Here is a 25,485-nt window from a genome sequence, read left to right on the forward strand (position 1 = left end):
TGAATTTAAATAAAACTTAAAATTTGTACACATGCAATCAATTTAATGTACAAAACAGGTACCATTTTAAATATTTTTACAATCGTATATAATTTTTATCACTTCTCAACAGATTCTTATAATTTCTATCAAATCAGGGGAAATTCTAAATAACGAAAAAGTATAGTAAATTAATGTTATGTCAATGAAATTTTGGATTGAAGAATTGAGAGTGAAGCAAAATTGATTAAAATATAATAATTAAACAGCTTGCTACATGGTCAAGCGCTTCTATTCTATAATATTGTATTGTCTACATTAAGTAATTAAATTATGCATAGGCACCATAAAATATATTGAAATTACTATTTAAAATTATTATAATAATACTAAAATATTGTACCAAATAACATTCAACTATGTTGTTAGTTTCCAATTTAACAGACATTCATCTAATTCGTTTACTTTTATGGATAGTGTTTTTTCTAAAAAAAAGCTACAGTCTATAGTTACATTACTTTATAATTTGCGCAATAATTGTACTTATGTATATCTGCTAAATTGAAACAATAACCTGACAACACTTTTTGAAAGTCTCTTTAAAGTTAACTCTTCCGGCGCTAAATTTTTTTAAACTAAGTAGTAAGTACTTTTCCAGAATGGCACCAACCTCAGACGTAATCCGTTCAATCACATACAATATCAGTCAATCCTTGTAAGGAATGTTTCCGAAACACTCAGTCTTATACACCTCGGGTGTGCGTATAACTTGTCTTTGTGTGAACAATACTTTAAAAAGAAGGCACAAAGAATTTTCATTGAACAAGAAAGCATCTTTAACAATCACGTCTATTTGTGCGTTCATGAAATATAGAAGTATAAAAAATAATAACGCAAGGGTTTTATGTTATATCATACAAAATTCGGTACTTTCTGGTTTGCACATCGCCCTGACTCGATGCTAAAACTTTGAACCTTCAAAGTGGCGTCAAAATGGATCTAAAGACCAGCTTTTACAGACATTTTGATAACTTTGTACATACAACCTAGATCTACTTAGTCATGGCTAATAATGAAGATTACTACACCGAACATAGAGCTAAAATCACATCAGCCTTGTACATTGAAGTCGACATTTTCTCTCGATTCAGTCTGGTCCTTGCCGCGCTTCTTGCAGATGGCGATGAGTTTAGCGTTTATTTTCTTCAGCTTCTGGTTCTCTTTCATTATGTCCGTCAGTTGTTGGTTCTGCAGAACAAAATGAACTATTTAATATAAAAACAACATTGAAATCGCCTGTTGTTGCCAGATACCTTTAGTTTTAGTACACAGTGACTACCTTACTCAATAAACCGGCTCGTGCCGCAACGTGGCTACAGCTAAGCTAGTGTTCCGCCGGACAAAAAAGTGACAGGAACCGTTCATCTACACTACAGGTTTACCATTACAATTTATTCTGCATATAATTTATTTCAAAAGTTCATACAGTTTCCACTAGAGGCGCCGCTTTGTATGCGACACAACGAACTACCGCGTCCACGACGTCAGCGGGCGGATCAGCGGCATACTTCGCCCGCTGGTGTTGTGAACGCGGCCTAACAACCTGCCCTGACTTGAAGTCACAAAAGTACTAAACAACTTGCCTGCACGATGGCGCTGCCCGTGGCCACGTAGGTCGGGGCCGCCGGGGCCTGCAGCTGCTGCTGTAGTGCAATCTTCTCACGGGATAGCTTCTCCACAATCTGATTAGTAAAATGTATGTTTTAAATAAATAAGTAGGCCACAGAAATATAAAGATTACAACATACATAAACGTATTTCGCGACGTTCGACGTCGCCCTTATCCCGAGGCGGGGCGTTTCCGTTACGATTCCCATTAGTGTGTTCCCAGTAGATAGTTTCATACAAAGATACTGAACGGCTCGAGTTGATATGATCACGATCCCTTGAATATTAATTAAATAATTGAACTGTGACCTTAAGCCTGAAATGGGCTGTCCAGCAGTGGACAATAATGTAGAAGTACAAACTTACTTTTGATAGTCTTTGAACGTCTTCTGCGGGCTTCTTGGAGCTCCCATCCCGTTCTACTTGGTAGCTTAGCAGATCTGAAAGAAATTTATTCGTTTACATGTTTGTAATAAATGTACAACGAGGTGTTATTAATAATGAGTATTATGACTGGAAGTGCTAAGGTCCACCAGCCCACACTACGCCAGCTTGTTGGACTAGGCCTAAAACCCTTCCTTTATTGGAGGGAGACCCGAGCCCCAGCAGTAAGAACGTGATGGGTTGTGAAAGAAATGCTAAGGTAGTTATGTAAGCGTTTAGGTACCTTCGCATGTTTCTGTGGAGACGTCTACACCGGCCGTGCGCGGCGCGGTGTGCGGTCCAAGTTTTTGTTTGCTTGAGACCAGCTCTTCTAGTTTTTCCTGAAATTTTAAAGACCAGTTATTTACATACTAATTTGAGAATTGTTCTATGTATATAATAAATGCGTGTTGACCATGGCCATATCTGTTTGAGGAACCTATAGAGAAACTAATTAAAAAAAGGTTGAGATAAATAGCTTCTTATTGGCTTAAAATGCTATTGCGGCACAGTTTAGACGCCATTTATATCACCTGCAGCCGGCGGCACTGCTCGTCGCGCTCCTTGAGGTACTCGGAGCAGGTCTCGCACTCGTCGTCCAGTGTCTGGTACTTGTGCTGCAGCTCTTCAAGAGAGTGTCGAGTGGCGCGCAGCTGCTGGCGAGTTTGTTCCAGCTCTCTGAAAATATGAGTTGTAATAATAAATATTATAATCACTTGCTTCGATCTTCTTATACAAACATAACATAATAAACTGCATGGCCAAGGATCCGTACAAATGTTGGCAGTAAAAACTAGCCGTTTATATTAATGACGTAGATAATAATAGGGATCTGCTGGTGAATTTATCCCAAAAGTTATGCTCTACCTGACAACACCGGTGTCATAGATGACAATAGGAATCTACTGGCGAATTAACCCAAACAAGATATTACCAACTAAAAACGGTAACTTATTGCTCAAATTTTAAATGAAATTCTTGAAAAATTGGGGTCGTTTGGTGTCGGACTTTGTTTTTCGATCTAATAAGCGGCGTGTTGATGGGCTGCCTGGAGGTACAGGTGGTGGCGCCGCGCGGGGGCGGGCGTGGGGGCCGCGGGGTCGATGGAGCGTCTGTTCTTCTTTACCTGGCAACTGCCAGCCTAGCACCCGAGTAAACTGGAGCAGCCAGCCTGGGTGTCGGTGAATAGTTCTTCATTTACCTGGCAACACTATCCTCGTCCCTATTGGCTCGTTTCTCCATTGCCCGCTGCGCGGCGGCGAGTGTGGCCTTCAGCTCGCGGTTCTTGAGCCGGAGCTCCTCGAGTCACTTGTTTTTCGTGTTTATTTATGTGTATTTTTATGTATTACATCAAGTAAATCAAGAGTAAATAGCAAATTTGTGTAGCTGTCCAACCGCGCCTATTATATTTCGACGACTATAGTGTTTATCACTGACTCGCTAATAATATATTTACACACAGCGATCGCTGTCTGATGACGAGAGTGACGATGGGGGCTATTCTATTCTATTCTATGAGCGACGATGAGGGCTATTCTATTCTAAGAGGGGGCGAAGTTCCTGTACGTGGCTCTCTCGAGTGGAACCTTTATACATATCCCCTTGCAAGCCTGGGTGTTGGTGAATAGTTCTTCATTTACCTGGCAACGCTATCCTCATCCCTATTGGCTCGTTTCTCCATTGCCCGCTGCGCGGCGGCGAGCGTGGCCTTCAGCTCGCGGTTCTTGAGCCGGAACTCCTCCAGTCGCTTATTTTTCTCTCTAGTGTTTATCACTGACTCGCTAAGACATTTACCGGCTGCAAGGTAATGGAGCTAATGGAGTGACGATGGAGGCGTCGGTGAATAGTTCTTAATTTACCTGGCAACGCGGTTCTTGAGCCGGAGCTCCTCGATGGCGCGCATAAGTCGCTTGTTCTTCTCTCTAGTGTTCCTGTGCGTGGCTCTCTCGAGTGGAACCTTTGTACATATCCCCTGATTTCAGCTCAGCCAGCCTAGTTCCCCAGTAAACTAGAGCAGCAAGCCTGGGTGTCGGTGAATAGTTCTTCATTTACCTGGCAACACTATCCTCGTCCCTGTTGGCTCGTTTCTCCATTGCCCGCTGCGCGGCGGCGAGTGTAGCCTTCAGCTCGCGGTTCTTGAGCCGTAACTCCTCGATGGCGCTGGTAATATGACATTTTCACTACTGACATAGTAGTCTTTTGCCAATACCAAATGTCAGAGGCAGCATTCCTCATATTTTTATTATCACTGGCGAATTAAAAACCCAAAAGTTCTTCCTTACCTAGCAACACCGTCGTCGTCCCTATGGGCTAGTTTCTCCAGCGCCCGCTGCGCGGTGGAACCTTTATACATATCCCCTTGATTTCAGCTCAGCCAGCCTATCTCCCGAGTAAACTGGATCAGCAAGCCTGGGTGTCGGTGAATAGTTCATTTACCTGGCAACACTATCCTCATCCCTATTGGCTCGTTTCTCCATTGCCCGCTGCGCGGCGGCGACCGCGGCCTTCAGCTCGCGGTTCTTGAGCCGGAACCCCTCCAGTCGCTTGTTCTTGTCTCTAGTGTTTATTACTGACTCGCTAAGATATTTACCGGTTGCGAGCTAATAAATGGCGTGATGCTATTGGAGCTGGAAAACCGGTTATCCGGACGATATTTCACGGTTTTCCAAAACCGGCTTTGAGACCCCAAAATTGGAAACTGAAAACTGGATTTCAACGGTTTTTTTACCAAAACCGGTTTCCCTCATTTGAGCCTGAAAACCGGTATTTTAAAGCAGTTTTTGAAAAACTGTGCGCTGTGACATTTACCTGGCAACACTATCCTCATCCCTGTTGGCTCGTTTATCCATTGCCCGCTGCGCGGAGGCTAGGGCAGCCTTCAGCTCGCGGTTCTTGAGCCGTAACTCCTCGATGGCTCGCGTCAGACGCTTGTTCTTCTCTACTTCGGCGTCGAAGGACATGCGGTCTACCACTACGGAGTGGAGGTTTGTCCAGTCTGGGAAGGAGACATGGAGTTTACAGAATGGTGTTGTGTTTAGTGACCCTGCCTGCTATGCCGAAGGTCCCGCGTTTGACTCACGGCCGAGGTAGATATTTGTTTAAAGACAGATATTTGCTCTCGGGTCTTGGGTGTGTATAAGCATAATATTGTATCTATCTGTGTAGATAATATCAGCTGTCCAATACACATAATAATATTACAGGCTCTGTCTAGTATGGGGTCAAATGGCCGTGTGTGAGATGTGTATAACTTCGTGATTCAACATTATGTCAGTTATTAGTTATTATCCATGCCAAGAATCATCAACTGCTTTGATAAAAGAGCCACACAATACTCTGGATTTGGCTTTCCAGAGTGCGAGTCAACTCCTACTACCCTGTCGGGGATTACAGCCGTGAGCATATTTATGTATGTAAGTATTTACCTTCATCTGTGTTCACCGCGACGCTGGCGTACGTCCGCGCGTTGCGAGTCGCGTTAGGATCAAACTTCTCTAGAGATTTCGTCAGCTCTTTAACTGTAGTCTGTGAACAATTTCTCAAAGTTACTGTGGAAACTGAAACATATGCATGCATACAGCAGGGCGATCACGAAAAATATAGAATCGAATGCGAGAGCGACTATTGTCAACTTGACAACACTGTCGAACTCTTTTTACCTATCGAATTTACAGTTGTCGCACTCGCATTCGATTCTATACGTTAGCTCTGTTTTACGTGATCGCCCTGCTGATGCTATATGGATGTGAATATACAGAGGTGGATTTCTCTACACACTTTTCACCAGTTAGGTTAGTCCCAATGTGATGGGAGAAAATGGCTATATATTAGTTAACATCCAAATCATGCCATAGCTCCATAGCTGCGTCAGAGAATACATACACACGAAAACCCTATAAATTATTGGTAACAAATACACATAGGACCGAAGAAAACTATTGAATACCGAAAAGGGCGTTTAACATATTAAATTTATATCTATCTCCCTCTCACCTCAAGTGCCCTCTTCTCTTTCATCAACTGTGTGCATTGTTTGTCTCTTTCTTGCAAATACTCTGCGCACGTCTCGCATTCCTCATCTAGCTCCTTGTAGCGCTCTTTAAGCTCTTCTAGCTCTTGTTGGCAGGACTGTAGAGTCGATTTCAGCTTGGACATTTCACTGTAAATACAAGAAAATGGTTTGAAACGGAAGTTTTTAAAGGCCCGTAATAATAACATGGATAACTTTTAGTGGATAACTAACGATTAGAGATCAGATACTCGAATGTATATTTCATTTACTGAAAGATGCCGTGGTTGATCATTCTGAAGGATCATATACCAATTAGGTATATAAAAACCGACATTTATGCATTTTTTCCATAACTTACTAACAAAAAATATTAGGTAAATATGGACTAAAGTTCCTATGCTTCATTTATGCTTACTTTACATCGAGGTGATCCCCTTGCGGTGAGCTGTTCAGTTCGTCAAGCAGTTGTCTAGCAGAAGGAGAACCTGGAAGAAACAATTTGGATTTATGGGTTTGTTGTTGTTGTCTGAGTGTCACATAAAAGTGTTTTTCTTTCACAATATTTGACTCTAGATTCCCCAAGTGTACATACTGGCGTGTCAAAAGGATGATCATATGATCAACTTTTAGTTCATAAAATATATTAAGTTCCTTCCGGCAACACTGCGTACTATACAAAATTGGAACGCCCGGTACTCATAGAAATTTGTGCATTTGTGGCATCTTGTGATATAAAGAGTGCTTGTTAATTACTGGCTATCCCGTTAGGTAAATATACTCGTCATACTGTATAACTCTCATTATGGGACCAACTCTGAATTGTGGAAAAATAAAACAGCTCCATGCTCTATACATCCTGATTGAGTAATAAACAAGCACCCTGTATATTATGTCTATGGTTTCGTTCAACTGACCTGTCGGAGTGTCACTCTGTGTTCAACTGACCTGTCGGAGTGTCACTCTGTGTTCAACTGACCTGTCGGAGTGTCACTCTGTGTTCAACTGACCTGTCGGAGTGTCACTCTGTGTTCAACTGACCTGTCGGAGTGTCACTCTGTGTTCAACTGACCTGTCGGAGTGGGCAGCACGCTGCGGCGCAGGTCGTGCGCGCTCTGCCGCCGCCGCCGCGCCGCCAGCACGCTGCTGGGCCGGCCCTCGTCCTCCTTGTCACTCTGTGGGACAAAGCGGTCTATGAATGGTGGAGTAAGCGGTGAAGATACAGAAAAATATATATACTGACGAATATAGAATCGTGATTATTCGCAGTCTGTTAAAAATATACAACAGCTGCGCTACGTTGCGTTGCGTAACGTATACCAAATGGACCTCATACTAAAGGCTTTGTCAAACAGGACGCGTTAAACAAATCAATAACTTGACGCCGCGCTATGATGCTAAGGTAAAATACCGTCAAACACAGTCAAGGTAGTGCTTGGACGATTGCATGGTAACGCGTCCTGTCGTCTTACAAAGCGAACTCTGACTGCTGTGCCTAGAGTCCCGGGTTCAGAAATTCAGTAAAATAATTTGGTTTACTTACGTGTTCTAACCGAGTGCCGAAACTGTCGTGTCTGTGAAAAAAGAAAATGTGGTATTATAACCGATATTTTGATAAGCAGAACTGCGAAACGCTATTATGTAGACTTCAGCACGGTATCAGAATGGGGCTTTAAAAATATTACGTAATGAAATATACAACAAAACACACCGTGTATAAAGCTACTAGATTATCTAAGGCAGTTAGATAAATTATCAAATAGTCCACTATAATAATTATAGCAGACAGACAGAAACACGTTGAGATATACACAAGCAAAATGTGTATTTATTATATTAGCAAAATGGTTCTGACTCAGCATAAAGCCGTCATTATTATAAAATAATCACAGCGCTGGTATTCCAGTTTCCGGTGGCGGAAACATTGTAATACGGTCAGGTGCAGATAAACCTGACCCCCCTGCCATAGTAACAATGCTTCTGAGAGGGGTCAGGTTTTTGCCCCATACTGTACGTACTTCCGGCTACTCGCGCTGCTGTTCCGCGCCGGCGTGCTGCCCGCGCTGTCCACCTCCATGAACAGATCGTCTGGCGCAGCGCGCGCCGCGAACAGCTGTTCCAGCTTAGTGTGTTCTGAAATGTTTGTAGACGCTTTTAGTTACAGACAGGGATGAGTGGGAGAGCTAGGGTGTTAAGGTGGGTACCGACCAACGTTACGGACTGTACTGTAACATTCCCAGCGAGCATGTGACAGCCGGGTGGAGCAATGACGGGCTGCTCATTGCTCGCTGGTTTCCCCGTAACAATACGTACTGACTGCACGAAAGCTCGCTGTGTAACTTATTACATTACACCTCGTAACGTTGGTCAGTACCCACCTTAAGGATACACTCCGCTGTAACGTAGCATGGAATGTAACACGTAATGAAAGGAATTCCCATAGTTGAAGTACTTTGTTCATGCCTGTACTATGCATGGTAAGTGCGCGCGAGGCGTTAACACTATAGGAATTGTTTCAATGCGTGTTGTTACCAAGTAATACTTGGCAAGTATAGTCATGGATTGTACACTTACCATCGCCTCTATCCTCACTGAAGGTCCGTTGTGAGTCGTGCAAGCTCTGCCTTCGTCTCCGTGCTAACTGCCCCTTCTCCAGCGACCCCCGGCCCTTGTCTGCCTCTGGCTCGCCCTCCAGTATACTTATGCGAACCTGGTATGTTGAAAATTACTCTCATATTTAACTGAATAAAATATTTCTTGTAATTCACTTAATATTTTTACCCACGAATTTATAAAGCCGTTTGATACTTGCATATACTATAAACATGTTCTTACCTCCAAAGTATCTTTAATTTGCTGTAAACTGGTCAGTTCTTCTTTAGTAGATATCAAAGTTGCTTGAAGAGTATCATAGCCTTGTAGCAAGGTAGTGCATTTATTTGATAGCTCTTCAATTTTCTTGCAATCTTCTTCTTTTTGTTTTTGTAACCTATAAATTAGAGAAAATTAAATGACAACATTCTATTATGTAAAAATAAATATAAAGTAAATAAACCTGTGCTATTATTATAATTACCTTTTGACCATACTACTTTGAATCTCAACAGTTTTCTCATGAGTCTTTATATTCATTTCTAGTCTAGAACAATCTTTGCATTTGTCTTCATACTTCTTTTCTAAATCCTTGTATTTGTCAATAATTTCCATATTTTGTTTCCCTTCTGTGCCTTTCAATCGTTTTGTCATTTCATCCATTTCGGATTTCATGTCGTCAAATATAAATTTACTTTCTTTAATGGAGTTTTTAAGTTCATGCACTTCCTGTTTTAGGTTATCTAACTCCAAATTGTTGACCAGAATAGTTTCAGCTGCGGTTTTAAGGTTAGTATCCAAATCATGCTTTTCTTTAAGAATTATATCATTGGCGGCTTTTAGAGATTTCACTTCTATTTCTAGATTATGAGCTTTTTCGGACAACGCATCAACTGGACTTTTCGATGATTTAATACTAGATAGCTCGTTTTCTAAATTCTTCGTAGCGATTTCTTTTTTGGCAATGACTTCTTTTAATATTTCTATTTCTTGTTTCAAATTATTCATTAGGACTATATTATTGTCATGATCGTTCCTCAGCTTTTCCAATGCCTTATTCTGTTCATCGTTAACGGATTCTAGCTTCTTCAGCTCCTTGTCTTTGTGTATCAGATCAAGAGTAACACTTTCGTTAATTTTATGTTCATTTTCATACTTTTGTTTCGTCATATTAAGTTCTAGTTCTTTGTCGTCTAATAACACTTTGCTGTTTTTAATTTCCAAGGTGAGATTCTCAATTTCCTTGTTTAATTCTGCAGTCTGGGTGCTGCTTTGTGCCTTATGTTGCGGTACAAGTTTTTCGAAAAGAATAGTGATATTTTTAATAGCAGGTTCAGTCAAATCAATGTCGTTGTGTTCCATTATGTTATTTTCGAGAAGCAACTGACATCCTTTAGAGATTGTATCATTCAGTTCCTTTTCCTTCTTTATAATATCTAGTGTTACAGCGTTACTTATTTCGTGAACTCTTTCTTTCTGTGCTTTTAGCAAGTTGTAATCATTTTCTGTTACTGTCAAGTGAGTCTTCATTTCTTTGAGGCTTTCATTCAAAGTAGCCAGCTCAGACATTAGGCTTTCCATGTGCTTTTTTAATTCGTTATATTGGTCCATACTTTTGTCGAGATCATTCTGATGTTTTGAAACCATATTCTCTATGAGTGTCTCAAAAACATTCATAGATTTAAGATCGAATTGATCATCTAAAACTTTGAGTATGTCTTCTTTGAATTTTACAACAAATTCAGTGTTACTGTCTGGTTCTAAATTGCTATTTAGAGAATCATTGATAGTACTTATGCTATGTTTTATCGTGGATATTGTATTCGTAACTGTCTCAATTTCTCTTCTTTTATCATTATACTCAGTGGATATTTGGTGGATCTGTGAGTGCAAATTTTGTTGTAACTCTTCGTAATCTTTTAACTTGTTTAGCAAGTTATCTACTTCATTTCCATGCTTGACTATGAGATCATGATACAGTTTTTTCATAACATCTATGATCTTAATGTCATGATTAAGATTCTCTTTTTCAGCACCAGTTAATTCGACGTAATAATTTAAGCAGTCCGCTTTGTCTAAAGCATAAATATCCGACGACTTTTCTTCAAGAATTTTTGGCATATTTGTTCCGTAGTTACTTGTCGATGTGTTGACAACTTCAAAGTCTTTGGTGAAGGTGAATATGTTTGATTCACCCATACTATCGTCCATGTCATGGGTGATTGATAGGTTGCTACGTTCTAAATGGTTTTTGATGGTGGCAAATTCTTCTGTAATTTTCTTACATTGTTCCTTACTAGCGAGAAGCTCATTTTGAAGCGTGCAAATCTTATTATATCTTACCGATGTATCCGAATCATTTTGAGTATTTGCAGTTTCTGTTTCGGTGACTAGTTTATTCAAAAGTTTCTCTTTAGCTAAGCACTGTGGACAAGATTCAGCGTTTATTTTCACCTCACTTTCCTGTTCTAATTGATGGCACTTATCTGCTAGCTTTTCTTTCAATACGTCAAGTTCTTTTTTCAAGTCGTCAGCTTCAGATATATTTTCCATAACTTGTGTAGAAAGTGTATCGTTTTCTTCTTGCAACTGCTTAAGATCTCGATTTTTCTTACTGATCACGTTGGTTAAGTTAGTTATTTCAGCTAATTTTGTGTTATGTTCTTTTTCTAAAGTACTAAGCTTCCGCACAAGCGTTTCGGCTGAGGGGATTTCGAGTAAAAGATTATTGTATTTTTCTACGATTTCCTCTTTCTGCTTCTTAATTGTAGATAATTCTTCTGCTAATTTGTCTATTTTTCTCATCATTTCATGTGAACTTTCACTTTCTGATTTGGACTCCTGCACCAAATTTTCATTAACATGTTTCGGAATACTATAAGCTGATTCAATTTTCAATTGATCAATGATTTCCTTTAGTTTTTCATTTTCTTCTTCCAATATAGCAATATTATCATTCATTTTTTGATTATCTCGAACAAGAATGTCAATATGATTTTGTACGCTGGGTTCTATGTCCATCACAGTTACATTGTTTGTACTTAGATCAATTTGTGTCATTTCGAAGCATGTTTGATCATGGCCGACTAGAGTATTATCATTACAAGTTGCTAAAGTAACGTTCGTATCCAACATCAACAAGTCTCCATCTAAAGTCGAATCATTCTTGAACGTAGAAGTCGTGGTGTTTTTGTCAAGGACGTCTGGTAAAGAGTATCTTTTGAATTGAGATTCATTTTTGAGTACACTATAAAGTTCCATGAGCTGTTTTTTAAACTGCGGGATGTCTTTTTGGCACACATTATGGAATCTTGTATGGTGATGCTGGAGAACTTTTACTTGAGATTGCAAAGCTTTGTTTTCGGCATAAGTTGTAGCTGTTAGTGTTGACAAATTAGTTTTGTGTTTAGCTATTTTTTTTTGCAAATTTATTGACGGCTCAATAAGCAATTTAATTTCACGGCGGATCTCTTCTTGTTCTTGAATAAGTCTTAGATTAGCGTGTTTTAAAACTTCTAGATTGTGCTTTAGCTTATTATTTTCGTCTTGTACTATCTTGAATTCTTTGTCAGTAAAAACGAGTGCTTCTTTTGAAGAATTCATTAGACTTTCAGAACTAGTAATTGGCGTTAAACCATTTTCCTTTTGGTTTAACGTTAGAACATCTATGATTTGGCTACAACATAAAGTTATTAAACTTGGTGGTTTGTTTTTAGCTGGCTCCTCTAGTACATTTGAAATAGATTTGCGAATAGAACTAGTAATGTTTTGCAATTCTGTAAAGCTTGGCACCGAGTCATTGACTGTGATTCCATTTCCTTCTTTGAATTCTAGTATTTGTCTATTTAGATCCGAATTTTCCGATTCTAATTTAATAATACGTTGCCTAAGTTCTTTGTCCAGGTTTATAAATTCTTCTTTGAACTTCCGCATATTTATTTCCATTTCATTTATTTCACCTGCTTTTTGGGCTACTTCTTGCTGAAGGGTTTTTAACAAAGCATTACACTCGTACAGGTTTTTCTTCAAAGAACTGTTTTCATTTTTGAACTCATTAATTTCGACTATTTCTAGCTCGGATTTTACTTGCAGTTGAGATAAATCAGTAGTAAGTTTGAGGTTATTGGTCGTCAGATCTTGTATTTGAGTTTTGGCTTCGGCCAAAGCATCTTCCAGTTGTTTATTTTGGATGTCGACACTTTCCGATAATTTTTGAGTTAATACGTCAAAATGAACGGCTATTTTGTCCAGTAGATGTGGAATATCATTAAAGCTTTCAAAGTGTTCTTCTTCTTCATCTATGAAGCTGCTATCGATACCGAATGAATCAGTGAGTTTTGTGGCTTTATCTAGAATTATTCGAAGCATTTCTTCATTTCGGACATAGTTTTCAGCCACAATAACAGCATGTCGGATAATTTCTGTATATTTTTCTTGGAGAGTCATCTCACTATTGAACAAAAGTTGATCACCTATTTCCTTATTTTTATTAGCTAGGATCTTATGGATTTTTTCAGTGTTACTAACGTACAAAGCGTTCTGGGATTCAAGCTCTTTTTTTAAAGATTCAAAAGAGTGTTCACTTTCGTTCAAAAGTGCATTTAGTCTTTCCACTTCCGCAACTAACATTGATTCTTTTTGTTGCAATGACACGAATCCACTGTCTTTTTCTGCAAGATTTTGGTTGAACATATCTAACTGACTAGAATATTTAAGTACCTTTTCCTGCAAATCTTCGCATTCTTTTTGTTTATTTTCTAATTCAAATGTTAAAGTTTCCATATTAGTAGTCAGTCCTATATTTTTTTCTTCTAATTTCTCGTATGAATCACGAACGATGTCAATATCTTGTTTTATGGTTTCAAACCTTGCAGTATATTCTGCTTGGAGGGTATCCATTTCAATTTGTTTATTACTCAATTCCCCTCTTATATCACATATTGTTTCACTCAAAGCCTGATTTTTTGTTTTTAGGGTTTCAATTTCTGATTTATACTCTTCTAATTCATTGATTTGTCCTTCTTTCTCTTGTATTTTTTTCTGAATATTTGTATTTTCATTAATCAATTTTTGGTTTTGTGCATCAAGTTCTTGGTGCGATTCAGTAATGTTTTTGATGTCCAATAAAAGAGATTCAATCTTAGTTTTGTATTCCAATATTTTATTTTCTTTCTCCTCCATTTTGATGTTAAGATCGGAAGTATTGGCTATTGCTGATTCTTTTGCCGTATTTAATTCTAATACACATACTTCTAAACTGCTAACACCGTCAATCAACTGCGTGGCTAGTGATCCTAATTCACTGGGTACACTTGCACTGATAGTTTGTCCGTTCAACGATGTTAAAATATTGTATAGTTTTTCAATAACTAATTGGAGTTTAGAAACGTTGTTTTCAAATTGAGCTTTATCTTGTTCAATACTTGAAAGTAGATTGTCCTTCTTGAGTAAATCATTATTCAGCGTGTTGATTGTTTCTGACAAACATTCAAGTTGTTCAGTTTTTTGTGCTGTTTCTTTTTGAAGAATTTCTAGTGATTTTGATTGTTGCTGTTTATAACTATTGAATTCACTAACTTCATTGAGACTATCTTGGTATTTTTGTTCTAGTTTGTTATATTCTGCCTTTAAATCTGTAAGCTCTTGAGAAATAGTCGTTTTATTCTCAGTTAAATTGCAAATTTCTTCTGTAAGAATGACTATTTTCTTGCTATCTTCATCTATCTTTTGTTTTAGATCTTCAACTTCCTTAAGCAATTCTTTAAGTTGGGTTTCTTTTTCTAAACCTTCAGAATTATCACATTCATTCCCCCTACTTTCAGATTTCAAGCTGGATATTTCTTGGTCCCGAGCATCTATAGCACTTTTCAGTGAGTGAATAATATTTCTCAAGTTGTCATTATTAGCAATTATATTCTCTTCACTGAGTATCATGTTCTCAATGATATGGTCATCCAGATTAAGCGGAACGGAATTTACATTATTTAGTTTTGATTGTAGCTCTTGGATTAAGGTTGTGTAGGATTCTATATCTTTATTCACAGCATCAAAATTATCTTTCTGGTTTTTGATAGTTGAGTTTAAATGGTCGATTGTGGTTTTCAGAGAAGTATTCTCAGATTCGACAGCAGACAGTTTCTGCTTAATATTATCAAACATTTCCTGTATTTTAGTGGTTTCACTTTCTAATTGTTTGATTTTTCGATCTTGGGCACATATTTTATTCTCTAGTTCGATGGCCAAATTGGATTTGGTCGATAATTGATTTTGAAGTTCACCTACTAATTCATGTAAATGTGAGGTTTCATCACAATTGGGATTAATAATACTGTTTTCATTATCACTATTCACTAAGGATATGTCTTTGGATAAGTCCATAAAGTTTATCTCTTTATCTGCTGCTTTCAGTTGTTTACCTGTGAGGAGAAACAAGTATTTTACTATGAGGTGATGTTGGGTGATAATTTTGACAGAACTTGCGTGGCTTAAGGCCACCCAGATTATGTACAAGCACGTTCAAATGGAGAAAGAGCATTCCAAAATCCACCCGTAATGAAGTACCCAGTATGAAGCCTACTTGGTGGTTAGTGATAGCTTTTTACTTACAAGAGCCTTGCAGGCAACACACACAGCCTGTTGTTGACCACTGTATGACATGGACCTTCTCCAAGACTTCAAGGTTTTTAACATAATCTCCATAGCATGCCTTCTCAAAAACAATAGAAAACAGACAGCGCCCGGCTGACGTATCCACGGTAGCTGGACTGTGGATACGTCATTCGCAGACACTTATCGTGCACACTAAATCTGTAATGTACTTATCATTACTCACTATTATTGTTCTTGGGTACATCATTCCTTTTCTCTTCGAGGAGTGACAACAGTTCTTCCTCCCTGCACTTCGCCTTCTGTCTGAGGGTTTCAAAGCTAAACTCTATATCCGTCAGCTTTGTCTCGGCCTCTTTATAGATTTTTTCTAAGTCTTCCTGCAAGTTTTTAAAACATATAATTAATGTAGATTAACTACTAAATCAAGTTTATAGTGGTTCCATATGGTCAAAAACACATAATTTATAAATATGATTATGTTATCAACTAATAATAAGGAAGTGATAACATAAGTGTTATCTTTTACCTAATTAGACATAAGTTAATCAATACATAGCAATTATTTATTGATTCTTGCTGTCCCAGCTGCACAGCACCTTTATCGAGAAAGAAGATAAACGTCACTCGCAATTCGCAACAAGATGATAGGTGAAAAGGGAAGTAGGTTTCTCTATGTCGATGAAGATGTCGTGAAACCCGCTCTGTTTTCGTTTGTGATAGGTTCAGTGGTAAAGTATAGCAAGAAAAAACTATATAAATACCTTTTGTGCATTGACAGTCTTGATGTCATCTTCCGCTTTTATGATTTTGTCTTTCAAATGTTTGATTTCCGTGTCTCGGTCCTGGCATTTTGTGTTCAAAGAGTTCACTTCTTCCTGTAGCTTCACTATCACAAGCGTGTTTGCTTCTAACTTCTCCATGACCTCGACCTGAATAAAAATTTCACATGAATATTTGCTTTTTAAGAAACAAGTACCTTTAAATTTTATACTCGTCATTGCCAAACTAAGAAACGGCCTACAATGACAATAATAAGTTTCAATAGTTTCATGAATTTCGATGATACCATAAACCATGAGCACTATTGAAGCGACTCAAACTTATGACTTCCCCTTTTAATCAGAGATAGCAGATGAAATAAAGCTATTTTTTTTATATATATTTTTTTTTTCATAAAAAACCCCCAACATAAAAAATATAATAATAAATATGTGGGGACATCTCACACACGGCCATCCGACCCCAAACTAGGCAGAGCCTGTAATATGGGTATCGGACAGCTGATAATAATAATAATAATATAATAATAATAATTTATTTCAAAAAACAGTTTACAATTGTTCCTTATGACTAAGTTACGCTAGTTATATAACAGCAAAAACTTACAGGTTCATCTGTTGCTGAACTAGGTCAAATAACCTGTATTTCAGCATACAGCGCCCCCTTAGAATAGTGGTATAAAAATATATCTAGCTTCTAATAAAAGTATTGTTCTTATCTCGTTTGAGTAATTTTAACAATAACAGTAGTGATATTTCTTATTAAATAGTAAAATTAATATTTTGGTGGGTGAGTAAAAGTGTCCTCTCTGTGAGTGGTGTGAAAAAGTGTATGGGTGTGTGTGTGAGAGGGTGTGTTGTGCATAAATAATTTATATGTGGTTACTTATGTAGGTATAACAAGTAGCTCCTCCGTTTCCTCATAATTTAGACTTTGTAGCCAAGTTATTACTTCTTTTTTGCATCTTACTAAATCTAAGGAATAAATATGTATTATTTTATTTACTTTATTATATATATATGGACCTAAAAAGCCAAAGAATCTTTGCGCAAAGGAAGTTAAGCATCTTTGTGTTTTCTTACAGACCATATAATTTCTTCTGTTAGCTAATATGGTTTCGTCAAAGATTAGACTACTATGTTGTTTAGTTAGGATACGTACAAGAAATAGCTGCCGTACGGTAAGCACCTCACATGATTTGTACAGTTCATTTGTGGGAAAATAATATGGTCGAAAGGTGCAAACCTTTAGTACAGCCCTTTGTGCTACCTCAAGGCTTTTCAGTGTAGTTTTAGGTGCACCTCCCCATGATAAAATACAGTATACTATAATGGATTGGCAAATTGCCAAATATATTTGCTTAAGTATTTTAGGTTCTACTATATGTCTAACGTGTTTAAAAAAGTATATTAACTTACGGGTTTTGCTACATACTGCATCAATTTGCTGTTTGAAACTTAGATTCGAGTCTATGATGATCCCTAAATATTTTATAGTGTGAACACGTTGTAGTGTCTGACAAGTGCAATCTGCGTGGTTGAAACATTCGTGTGAGACTAGTTTATAGTTGTTACCAATATTAACGTTGCGGATACCAAAAGCTATGTATTTAGTTTTATCTTCATTTAAGGTCAGTATGTTTGAACGTAACCACTGCCTTACCCTATTATATCCCATCTGTGCCATATTAAAGACCTCATTCCACGTTTTAGCAGAGAATAGCATAGCAGTATCATCTGCGTAAGATACTATTTTACCTTGGAAGTTTTCAAGACAGAGAAGGTCATTTATATAAACGAGAAATAGGGTAGGTCCTAAAATACTTCCTTGTGGAACTCCGTGTGTCACTATACGATCATCACTAATGTGGGAGCCAATTCGCACATGTTGGTATCGATCAGTCAAGTAATCTGTGAGGAGATCTAGTTGGGTGCCTCTTATACCGATTGCTTCAAGTTTCTTTATGAGTAGTGGGACAGAGACCGTATCAAAGGCCTTAGCCAAATCGAGAAAAATCGTTAGACATTTGTGTGATTTATCCAGTTTTTTAGTTAGTATTACACAAATACATAGATAGATACATATTAATAATAAATATCAACACGTAAGACCGCAGTATACCTACAAAAATCTGTTTAAAAAAAAATATATGCTCCAGCCGGGAATCGAACCCGGGACCTTCGGCTTAGCAGTCAGGGTCACTAACCGCTAATATGAACATTAAAAACATGTTACATACAAGTTTACAGTTCTGTTTTGGATGGCATCTAACTTACCACAGAAGGTGTATAAATCCTTTCCCTTTCTGTCAGTTCTACAATGTCTTGCAAGTTCTTTTCCGCTTCCTTCGCCTTTTCACGAAGCACACAGGGCGGCGTCTTCGAGGATTCTGCAATGTTTTAATAAATAACAATGGTATATGGTCAAATACATAGTATAATAACAATGCGTTTTTTCTGAATATAATCTACACACATATATTACAACTGTAACGTATAGATATTATGTTATTGTGAGTTATCTTTAAACTGTTTTTGATCCTACAAAATGAAATGAATGGGAAAAAATAATAATTTTGAAACTATGACTTTAGACCACCAATACAACATAAACCAAACCAAGGACAGAAGAAGTGAAGTGGGCTAAGCGACTCACCATAGCATTTGTGATAGGGAGAGCAATGCGCTCTCGAAGACTCATCGTCGTCGCTATCTGTGAAGCGGTGACAGTGGGTTAGTTTCATGATGAGTAAGCGGATAGTGCAATGAATGGTGTGAAGAATTTAGTAATGTATTTTCTGAAAAGAACATGCACCATTGACATTTCCAAAGTTTCCCTGGAGTTAGTAACACACATCTGCAATGGCATGTAGAACAAACAAGCATCATAAAAAAGTAGTTTGATCATGAAGTAATCTGATCACGGGCTGGGCTAGCGCGTTGAAAGCATTGAACAACACATTTCATGATTTTTAAAAAGACAGACCCCCAAATTCATAGAATTTTTGACACTGTAAAATTTACGTTGTGATACGAATTTCAACTTTTGAATGACGTAAGGGGCCATCCATTAATCACGTGAGGTTGTTTTTCTCATTTTTTGACCCAATTCCTAAAGAGTTGAAACTTTTGTGTTTCAAAGTCAATTTACCTATCCTATAACATAAAGCGCTAAATCGGAAAACATAAGTTTCGCAACCCTCCCGCACAACCCAACATACCCAGTTCAATAATCTCATCGCTAAAGTTGACGGATTTCTTCTCTCTGGGCGGCGGCGTGATGTGGCCTTCCTCGGAGACTCGCGGCAGCGGCAGCTGGCTCGTCGCCTGTACTGGGCGGAAGTCTGACAGCATGGCTGGGCTGTGGGTAATGCTCAGTTTTAAAATTGGGGTTAAAAATAATACGGAAAATGATACCAAGCAACAACATGAGAATAACCAACTACATCAAAAAAAAAAATTATCTAAATCGGACCATAAATGGCAAAATAATCAGCAAACATTATATAAAAATAAAAAAATCATGAAGACGAATTGAGAACCTCTTCTTCCAGCACCAGCTTATCATGTGCTGTGGACAATAAGGCTACAACGCTGGTTTTCAGCTGGGAAAGCGGGCGCAATCGGTTTATCAGTATTGAGGCTCTCTCTGTAGGTGTAATATAGCGTGATATTATGATGAAAAGCAATAGTGTAACCAGAACTTCGAACCTAGTACTTCTGGCTAAAATTTTAGACAGTCGACGACGAATCGACGACGAATGTAGGCGGTTTCCAATGTTGGTTAGGTTATACCATACCATCGAGTTCCCAATACAGGTAAAAACACACACACAATAGGTCATCTAGCATCCGAATACGGGCGACAAAAACTCACTTATATTTGAGCGCGGGCGTATATCCTCCTCTATGGAGGGCAGTGTGTTGAGTGTCGATGGTGGCGCAGCAGTGTTGAATGTAAGAGGTTTCTGACTTTGGTTAGGGTATCTAGCATCCCAGTATTCCCAATATAAGTATAAAAAGGATCAAACAAAAACTCACTTATACTTGAGCGCGGGCGTAGCGAACCGGTGTACAGTGGGGGCGATATCCTCCTCTATAGACGGCAGCGTGTCGATGGTGGCGCGTCTTGGAGCGCACCACGTCTTGCGACGGTCGGAGCGCGATACGTCCACGCTTATACCCGCGCCGAACCCGTTGAGGATCTGGCGTTGGAGGGACTCGATCTTTTGCTGCAGTAGTCTGTTGTCTTGCTGTGGGACGGTTTAAGTAAATTAATTATTATAATTCAGAAAAATATAGCTAGTATTTTAACAATAAGTCAACTTTTAATGCTAATAAAAATAAAATAAATATAATAAAATATTTTATGTCAAGTCAGTCCGTGACTTCACCCAGGGTTCTAGCTGAAAACCAGCGCTATGGTTTATCATAGCACCAAGCTGAGCTAGAAGAAACACCCTTGCTCATTTTCGTTTACTTTTAAACCTCTTTATTATTTTGTTTTATTACTTATTTATTTTTGTGTTGTTTCCGTGTGTGTGTGAAATAAATGTATTTTCTTTCTAAAAGATAGGTGAAATACTGCTCTGAACTGGGATATAATAGCGTTTTCCAGTGTTTCAGAGAAGATTCTACATATAAAAACTTAATTGCAATTTTGCAATGCGTTGTTTTGCTATAGTAAGGGCGAGCCTCCATTAATAAGTTACGTCTCCGCAGCCATAGGTATATTTTTTATGACTATGTTTAGAGCGAAACGCAACGCAACGCACCAATGCGGACTCACCCTGATATTGTAAATACTACTAACCTCCAAGCTCTTCTTAGACTCGAGCTGGTACTGCAGCTTGGACAGCTTCTTGGTGAGGCGCTGGATCATGGTGGCGTTGGTGGTGACGGCGTTCACCTCCGGCTTGTTCTTTATGGCCTTGGCGCGGTTCGCGAACCTGCAATTTAATAAATATAAATATGTGGGGACATCTCACACACGACCATCCGATCCCAAGCTAGGCAGAACCTGTGCTATGGGACAGCTGATATATCTACTGAAATACATAGATAGATACATATTGAATATATATAATAAAACTAGACACAAGGCAAACACAAATGCTCATCACACAAATGTTGGCCCTTGGCGGGATTTGAACCCGCGGCCCCCACCTTCGGAAGCAGTTCCACTACCGCCTTAGCTACGGTGCCGTCAAATGTGAGTTATTGAAAAATGAGTCACTACACAGGTGCCGCTATACGGGTTCGTTATAGACGTAGACAAACGTTAGCAAAAGTCGCTTTTGTCGATAACAGACCCGTGCCGCGGCAACAGGGCGAAGCGAAGCTGGCTTGAAAAGCAAGTGAATGATATTATTATTATTAAACGCAGACGTACTGTAAAGTGGAGATGGTCTCCTCGATGGCGGCGGGCGTGACGGCGCAGATGATGCTCGTCTTGGCGTTCCCCCCGAGCGAGTTCTGCAGGATGCGCGTTAGCTTGCTGTCCCGGTAGTTGGCGAATCTGGAAACGATAGCGAAACAAATGTTGGATTAATATGGAGAAAAACATTTATTTGAACTACTAATAACATTGTTTTATATTTATACAGACAAAGGTACTATGTAGTATGTGTACTATACTTATATAGAATAAAAGAAACGGTTTCTATTCTTAAAAATGCATCTCAGAAAATGCAATGGACATTAAAGGCAATATCGTATAGATCAGTGTCAGAATAAACTTGTTTCCAGTGTAGCGAGCATAGGATTCGATACTATTTTCGAATCTACACGAAGGGTCACTTTTACCAAACGATAAACGTATTTAAATCAAATTTTAAATACATTTTGTACTAACTGACAGACGTATGACAGGCTACTAAATACGTTTAGCGTTTGGTGAAATTCCACCTAACATGGAAAAAACAAATGCCACTTTTGGAAATAACAAATTTACCTTACATTTTGACAGTGACATTTGACGATACGCAAGCAATACGCAACGTAAACGGAGGTTTCGAATCCTGTGCTCACGACTCTGTACCCGTATCACGAAAATTCGAGCTAACGAATAGAATCGAATGCGAGTGCGACTATTGTCAACTTGACAGCACTTTCGAACACTTTTTACCTTTCGAATGAGTTTCGAAAAGAATGACCACAGAGTACATAATATTATTCTGACAATGACCTATGGAATGATAGCTGTCAAACTTTCGCAAATCTATACACCGCATTGACAAAAGAATAAAGAGAGGACATGCCATATCAACGAAAAAAATGCGCTTACCTAAACTTTGGTTCGCAATTAAAATGGCGGCTTTTTTCTTGAAAAATGTAAACAAACAAATTGTTTGACAGCTGAAGTACCTTGTGTTTGGATGTCAATCTTGGTCAATCAACATGGCGACCGATCGCAATGTTGTAATTTTAGGCAAAGACAAAACTACTGTTGTCCTTTTTTACGTACGATAACACCAATAAGTTAAAAAGAGACGACGATATATTTTTAAGTACCGATTTTTATGCCAAGTCCTCTTTATTCTTTTGTCAATGATACACCGCCATTTTGTTGTTGACAGGTTGACAGCACTTTCGAATAGACTATCGAATAGAATGTGCTGCGTTTTTTCCGGATCGCTCTACTGATCATTTTTTATTAGCATACCGATTTTCTAACTTAGGTATATATTTTGGAACTACTGCAAATAGGTATAATTTTGACATTTTCGTTGCGAAGAAGTTGCATGCTTGATGTATCGTATACCTGTAGTAGAACACCCCGCTAAACCCAACAAACAAAGCACCAACTCACTTATTAGGATCCTCAGACAGCTGCTTAATCACCAGCGCGAGGGCCGACAGACTCTTATTGATATGCGTGCCCTCCTTGAACCTCAGCCCTGTGGCTCCGGTCTGCCCCGCGCGCTCGGACCCCGCCAGGTCCACGAGATTGAGGGTGGACACGTTCACGCAGCCGCCCTCGCCGCTGCCGGATGTGTGTTCGCGGGATTCTATGGTCTGTGGGGTGAGGAGGGTGGGGTGAGAAAGTTTATGTCAACACATAATATTAAACAGCATAGCTTATCTGTAAAACTTCGTATATCCTCAGATTAATAGAGTAATATAGGTTTCAGACAGCTGATATATCTACACATATACATTGATAGATACATACTAACACCCATCATTGCACATAATGTACTTACAATTTGAAATATTGAATGTGATCTGCTGCTTTTTTCGTTCATGTTGGTGGTGCCTATCTGTCGGTTTGCCTCTCCCTATAACAAAAAATATATAAATATTTAATTACACTGGCCTACTAGAAATTGTGTGCTGGGAAATGAACATGACTGAAAGACACAGAAATACAAAAACAAATGGGATCACACAATAACTTTCACATTTTATAACATACCCATTATTGCATTACTACTCAGATAACGACTTCCCAAATATCCATAGGTAGGTATCAAAATTAATTGCAAACTCAATCTTTATTAAGTTAGAGCCTACTTTAACAAGGAGAATTAATATTTTATACTGTACTCAATTCAGTCCAAACATCTTGAATATTCCTGTTGTTGGCTGCGATTACACTTTTGTGCTAACCTAACCAACTGGCAATCTTTGAAATAATTAATAGGCAGTTTGTTAGTTTGTCCAAGCACAAAAGTAATTACATTTCATATAAACATTAACATTACCTGTCTCATAACTTCCAGTACTTCTTCAGGGCTGGATGTGACCTTCTCGGTGGCATCCACCTTCACCCCTCCCTGGTATGTCTCGTGGATCTTGATCTTCTCCTTATTGTCCACATCCAAGAGGTCTTTGATAGTCTCATTGTAGATCTCTATGTAGGACACTCTGGAATGAGGAGTGATGAGGTGATTAAAGAAAATGCTGTACTAAAATTAGTTTTCAAGGGGTTAATGGAATTCTGTATGGTTATTTACACCATGGACTATGAAAAAATATGTGCCATCTTTCAACCAAATCTGTTTATATTTCAGATTGAGCAGTAAATCTAGAATTCTTTTTTCATTCATGAAATACCTACATGCAAATTAAAATTTGATTTGCAAGCCAATCAAATTTTAATTTGCATTTAACTCTGACTAACTGGAATTATGTCCCCTATCCATTATTTGTTGCATGTACAGAGAGCTAATGAATAAAGATGCAGTGTCATCATACTCATCATTGAATACTAAATATAATAAACAATAGGTGACACAACATAAGACACAGTAAAAATCATTAGGATACTGGCATATACCACCATATAAACCATATACCACCTATTACATGAAAATATATTATTACAAAATTGAAATACTTACTTCTCAAAACCAAACTAGACTCCACCAATAATAATCTGTTGTTGCTGTTGATTCTGTTGTATTGTGCACTTGCTTCAACAATGCCAATTTCACACTACACAAGTGTAGAATCAAAAGCAGGTCAGACTAAGCGCAAACAGAAAAGGAGGTCGCACACTCTCTTTAAACAAGTATTTACCTCAACAAGAAGTCCCGGTCTTCTTTATTCTTAATTATATCAAATAAATTCAGTACAGCAAGAGGGATGATTCCAGGAGCCCGCTCAGTGCCGCTCATGGTGTAAGTCTTGCCAGAAGACGTCTGTCCATAGGCAAATATGGTACCGTTGATCCCGGCTGTGGCAGCCTCCACAATCGGCTTTGCAATGTCATTGTAAACATCATTAGTTCTTGTTTTCTCATCATACACTTTATCTGAAAAGTAAATGCATCAGTAATATTCTTGTTATGACGTTTATAAGCTGACAGGAAGGTATGTTTAGATTTTTTTGCTGATGCCAAGAAAAATGAAACATAACCTAAATTACTTACCAAATGTGAATGAGGATCCGTACTCTCTGCCGCTCTGATCTAGTTGGTATAACGTATTGTTTTTAACGCGCCATTGGTAAGAAAGTTTGTCTTCTATTTCGCGAGATATTAGCGGTCTAACTTTGACAACAACTTTTATATTGTCACTCATGTTTAAGCATTATATTTATCAGATTTCAAACCACACCATATTGATATTCAAATAAGGATCTGTATTATTGGATTTTAGGAGTGGAAATTTACTTTAAAATAATAAAATACAACGGGAATGGCACGAAAATAACCGACACAACTCAAGGAAAAATTCAAACAAAAAGAGAATAAAAGTTGCCATGTATAAAAAAATATTTGTTCTGTGAATTTTAGCAGCCCCTACACTACGCAAGTTTGACGAATCGGGAATAAGGAGGACTTGCTTGATTGATAAAAAATAGTAATAAAGTAGGAACACTTGGAGGGTGGACTCAGTGCGTTATATGAGTTCCAAAAATAATAATAATAGCCATAAATCTTGTAAAGGTAAAATCTTCTCGTTAGAGAAGTACTTATGA

At 38.3% G+C, this 25,485-nt stretch overlaps 1 protein-coding gene across 1 annotated transcript; it reads right to left on the reverse strand.

Moving 5' to 3' along the window:
- Positions 1–22: 22 nt before the first annotated feature.
- On the reverse strand, positions 23–25,270 carry LOC105381841 (kinesin-related protein 4). The gene is made up of 31 exons (XM_048625017.1): positions 24,935–25,270; positions 24,583–24,817; positions 23,766–23,928; positions 23,265–23,339; positions 22,871–23,076; positions 21,452–21,577; positions 20,873–21,008; positions 20,101–20,312; positions 19,281–19,420; positions 18,716–18,772; positions 18,337–18,449; positions 16,042–16,209; positions 15,504–15,657; positions 9,156–15,087; positions 8,915–9,068; positions 8,654–8,789; positions 8,098–8,212; positions 7,623–7,653; positions 7,152–7,254; positions 6,498–6,567; positions 6,064–6,229; positions 5,496–5,595; positions 4,879–5,065; positions 4,507–4,626; positions 4,123–4,230; positions 3,711–3,851; positions 2,604–2,748; positions 2,315–2,411; positions 2,014–2,087; positions 1,623–1,721; positions 23–1,227 (listed from the first exon to the last, which is right to left on the reverse strand). Exons 1-31 carry the CDS (start codon positions 25,083–25,085, stop codon positions 1,090–1,092), a joined length of 9,852 nt encoding a protein of 3,283 aa, XP_048480974.1. The 5' UTR covers positions 25,086–25,270; the 3' UTR covers positions 23–1,089.
- Between the last annotated feature and the right edge of the window lie 215 nt (positions 25,271–25,485).

The sequence above is a fragment of the Plutella xylostella genome, chromosome 13, assembly GCF_932276165.1.
Source record: "Plutella xylostella chromosome 13, ilPluXylo3.1, whole genome shotgun sequence".
Classification (NCBI taxonomy): domain Eukaryota; kingdom Metazoa; phylum Arthropoda; class Insecta; order Lepidoptera; family Plutellidae; genus Plutella; species Plutella xylostella.

Excerpts from the sequence above, each read along its gene's own strand:
- LOC105381841 (XM_048625017.1), bottom strand. The coding sequence starts at position 25,085 with ATGAGTGACAATATAAAAGTTGTTGTCAAAGTTAGACCGCTAATATCT. Across the intron at positions 18,773-19,280 it reads CGATGAGATTATTGAACTGG|ATAGCGACGACGATGAGTCT; the intron begins GTATGTTGGGTT and ends ACCGCTTCACAG. Across the intron at positions 5,596-6,063 it reads AAGAGAAGAGGGCACTTGAG|ACTACAGTTAAAGAGCTGAC; the intron begins GTGAGAGGGAGA and ends AATTGTTCACAG.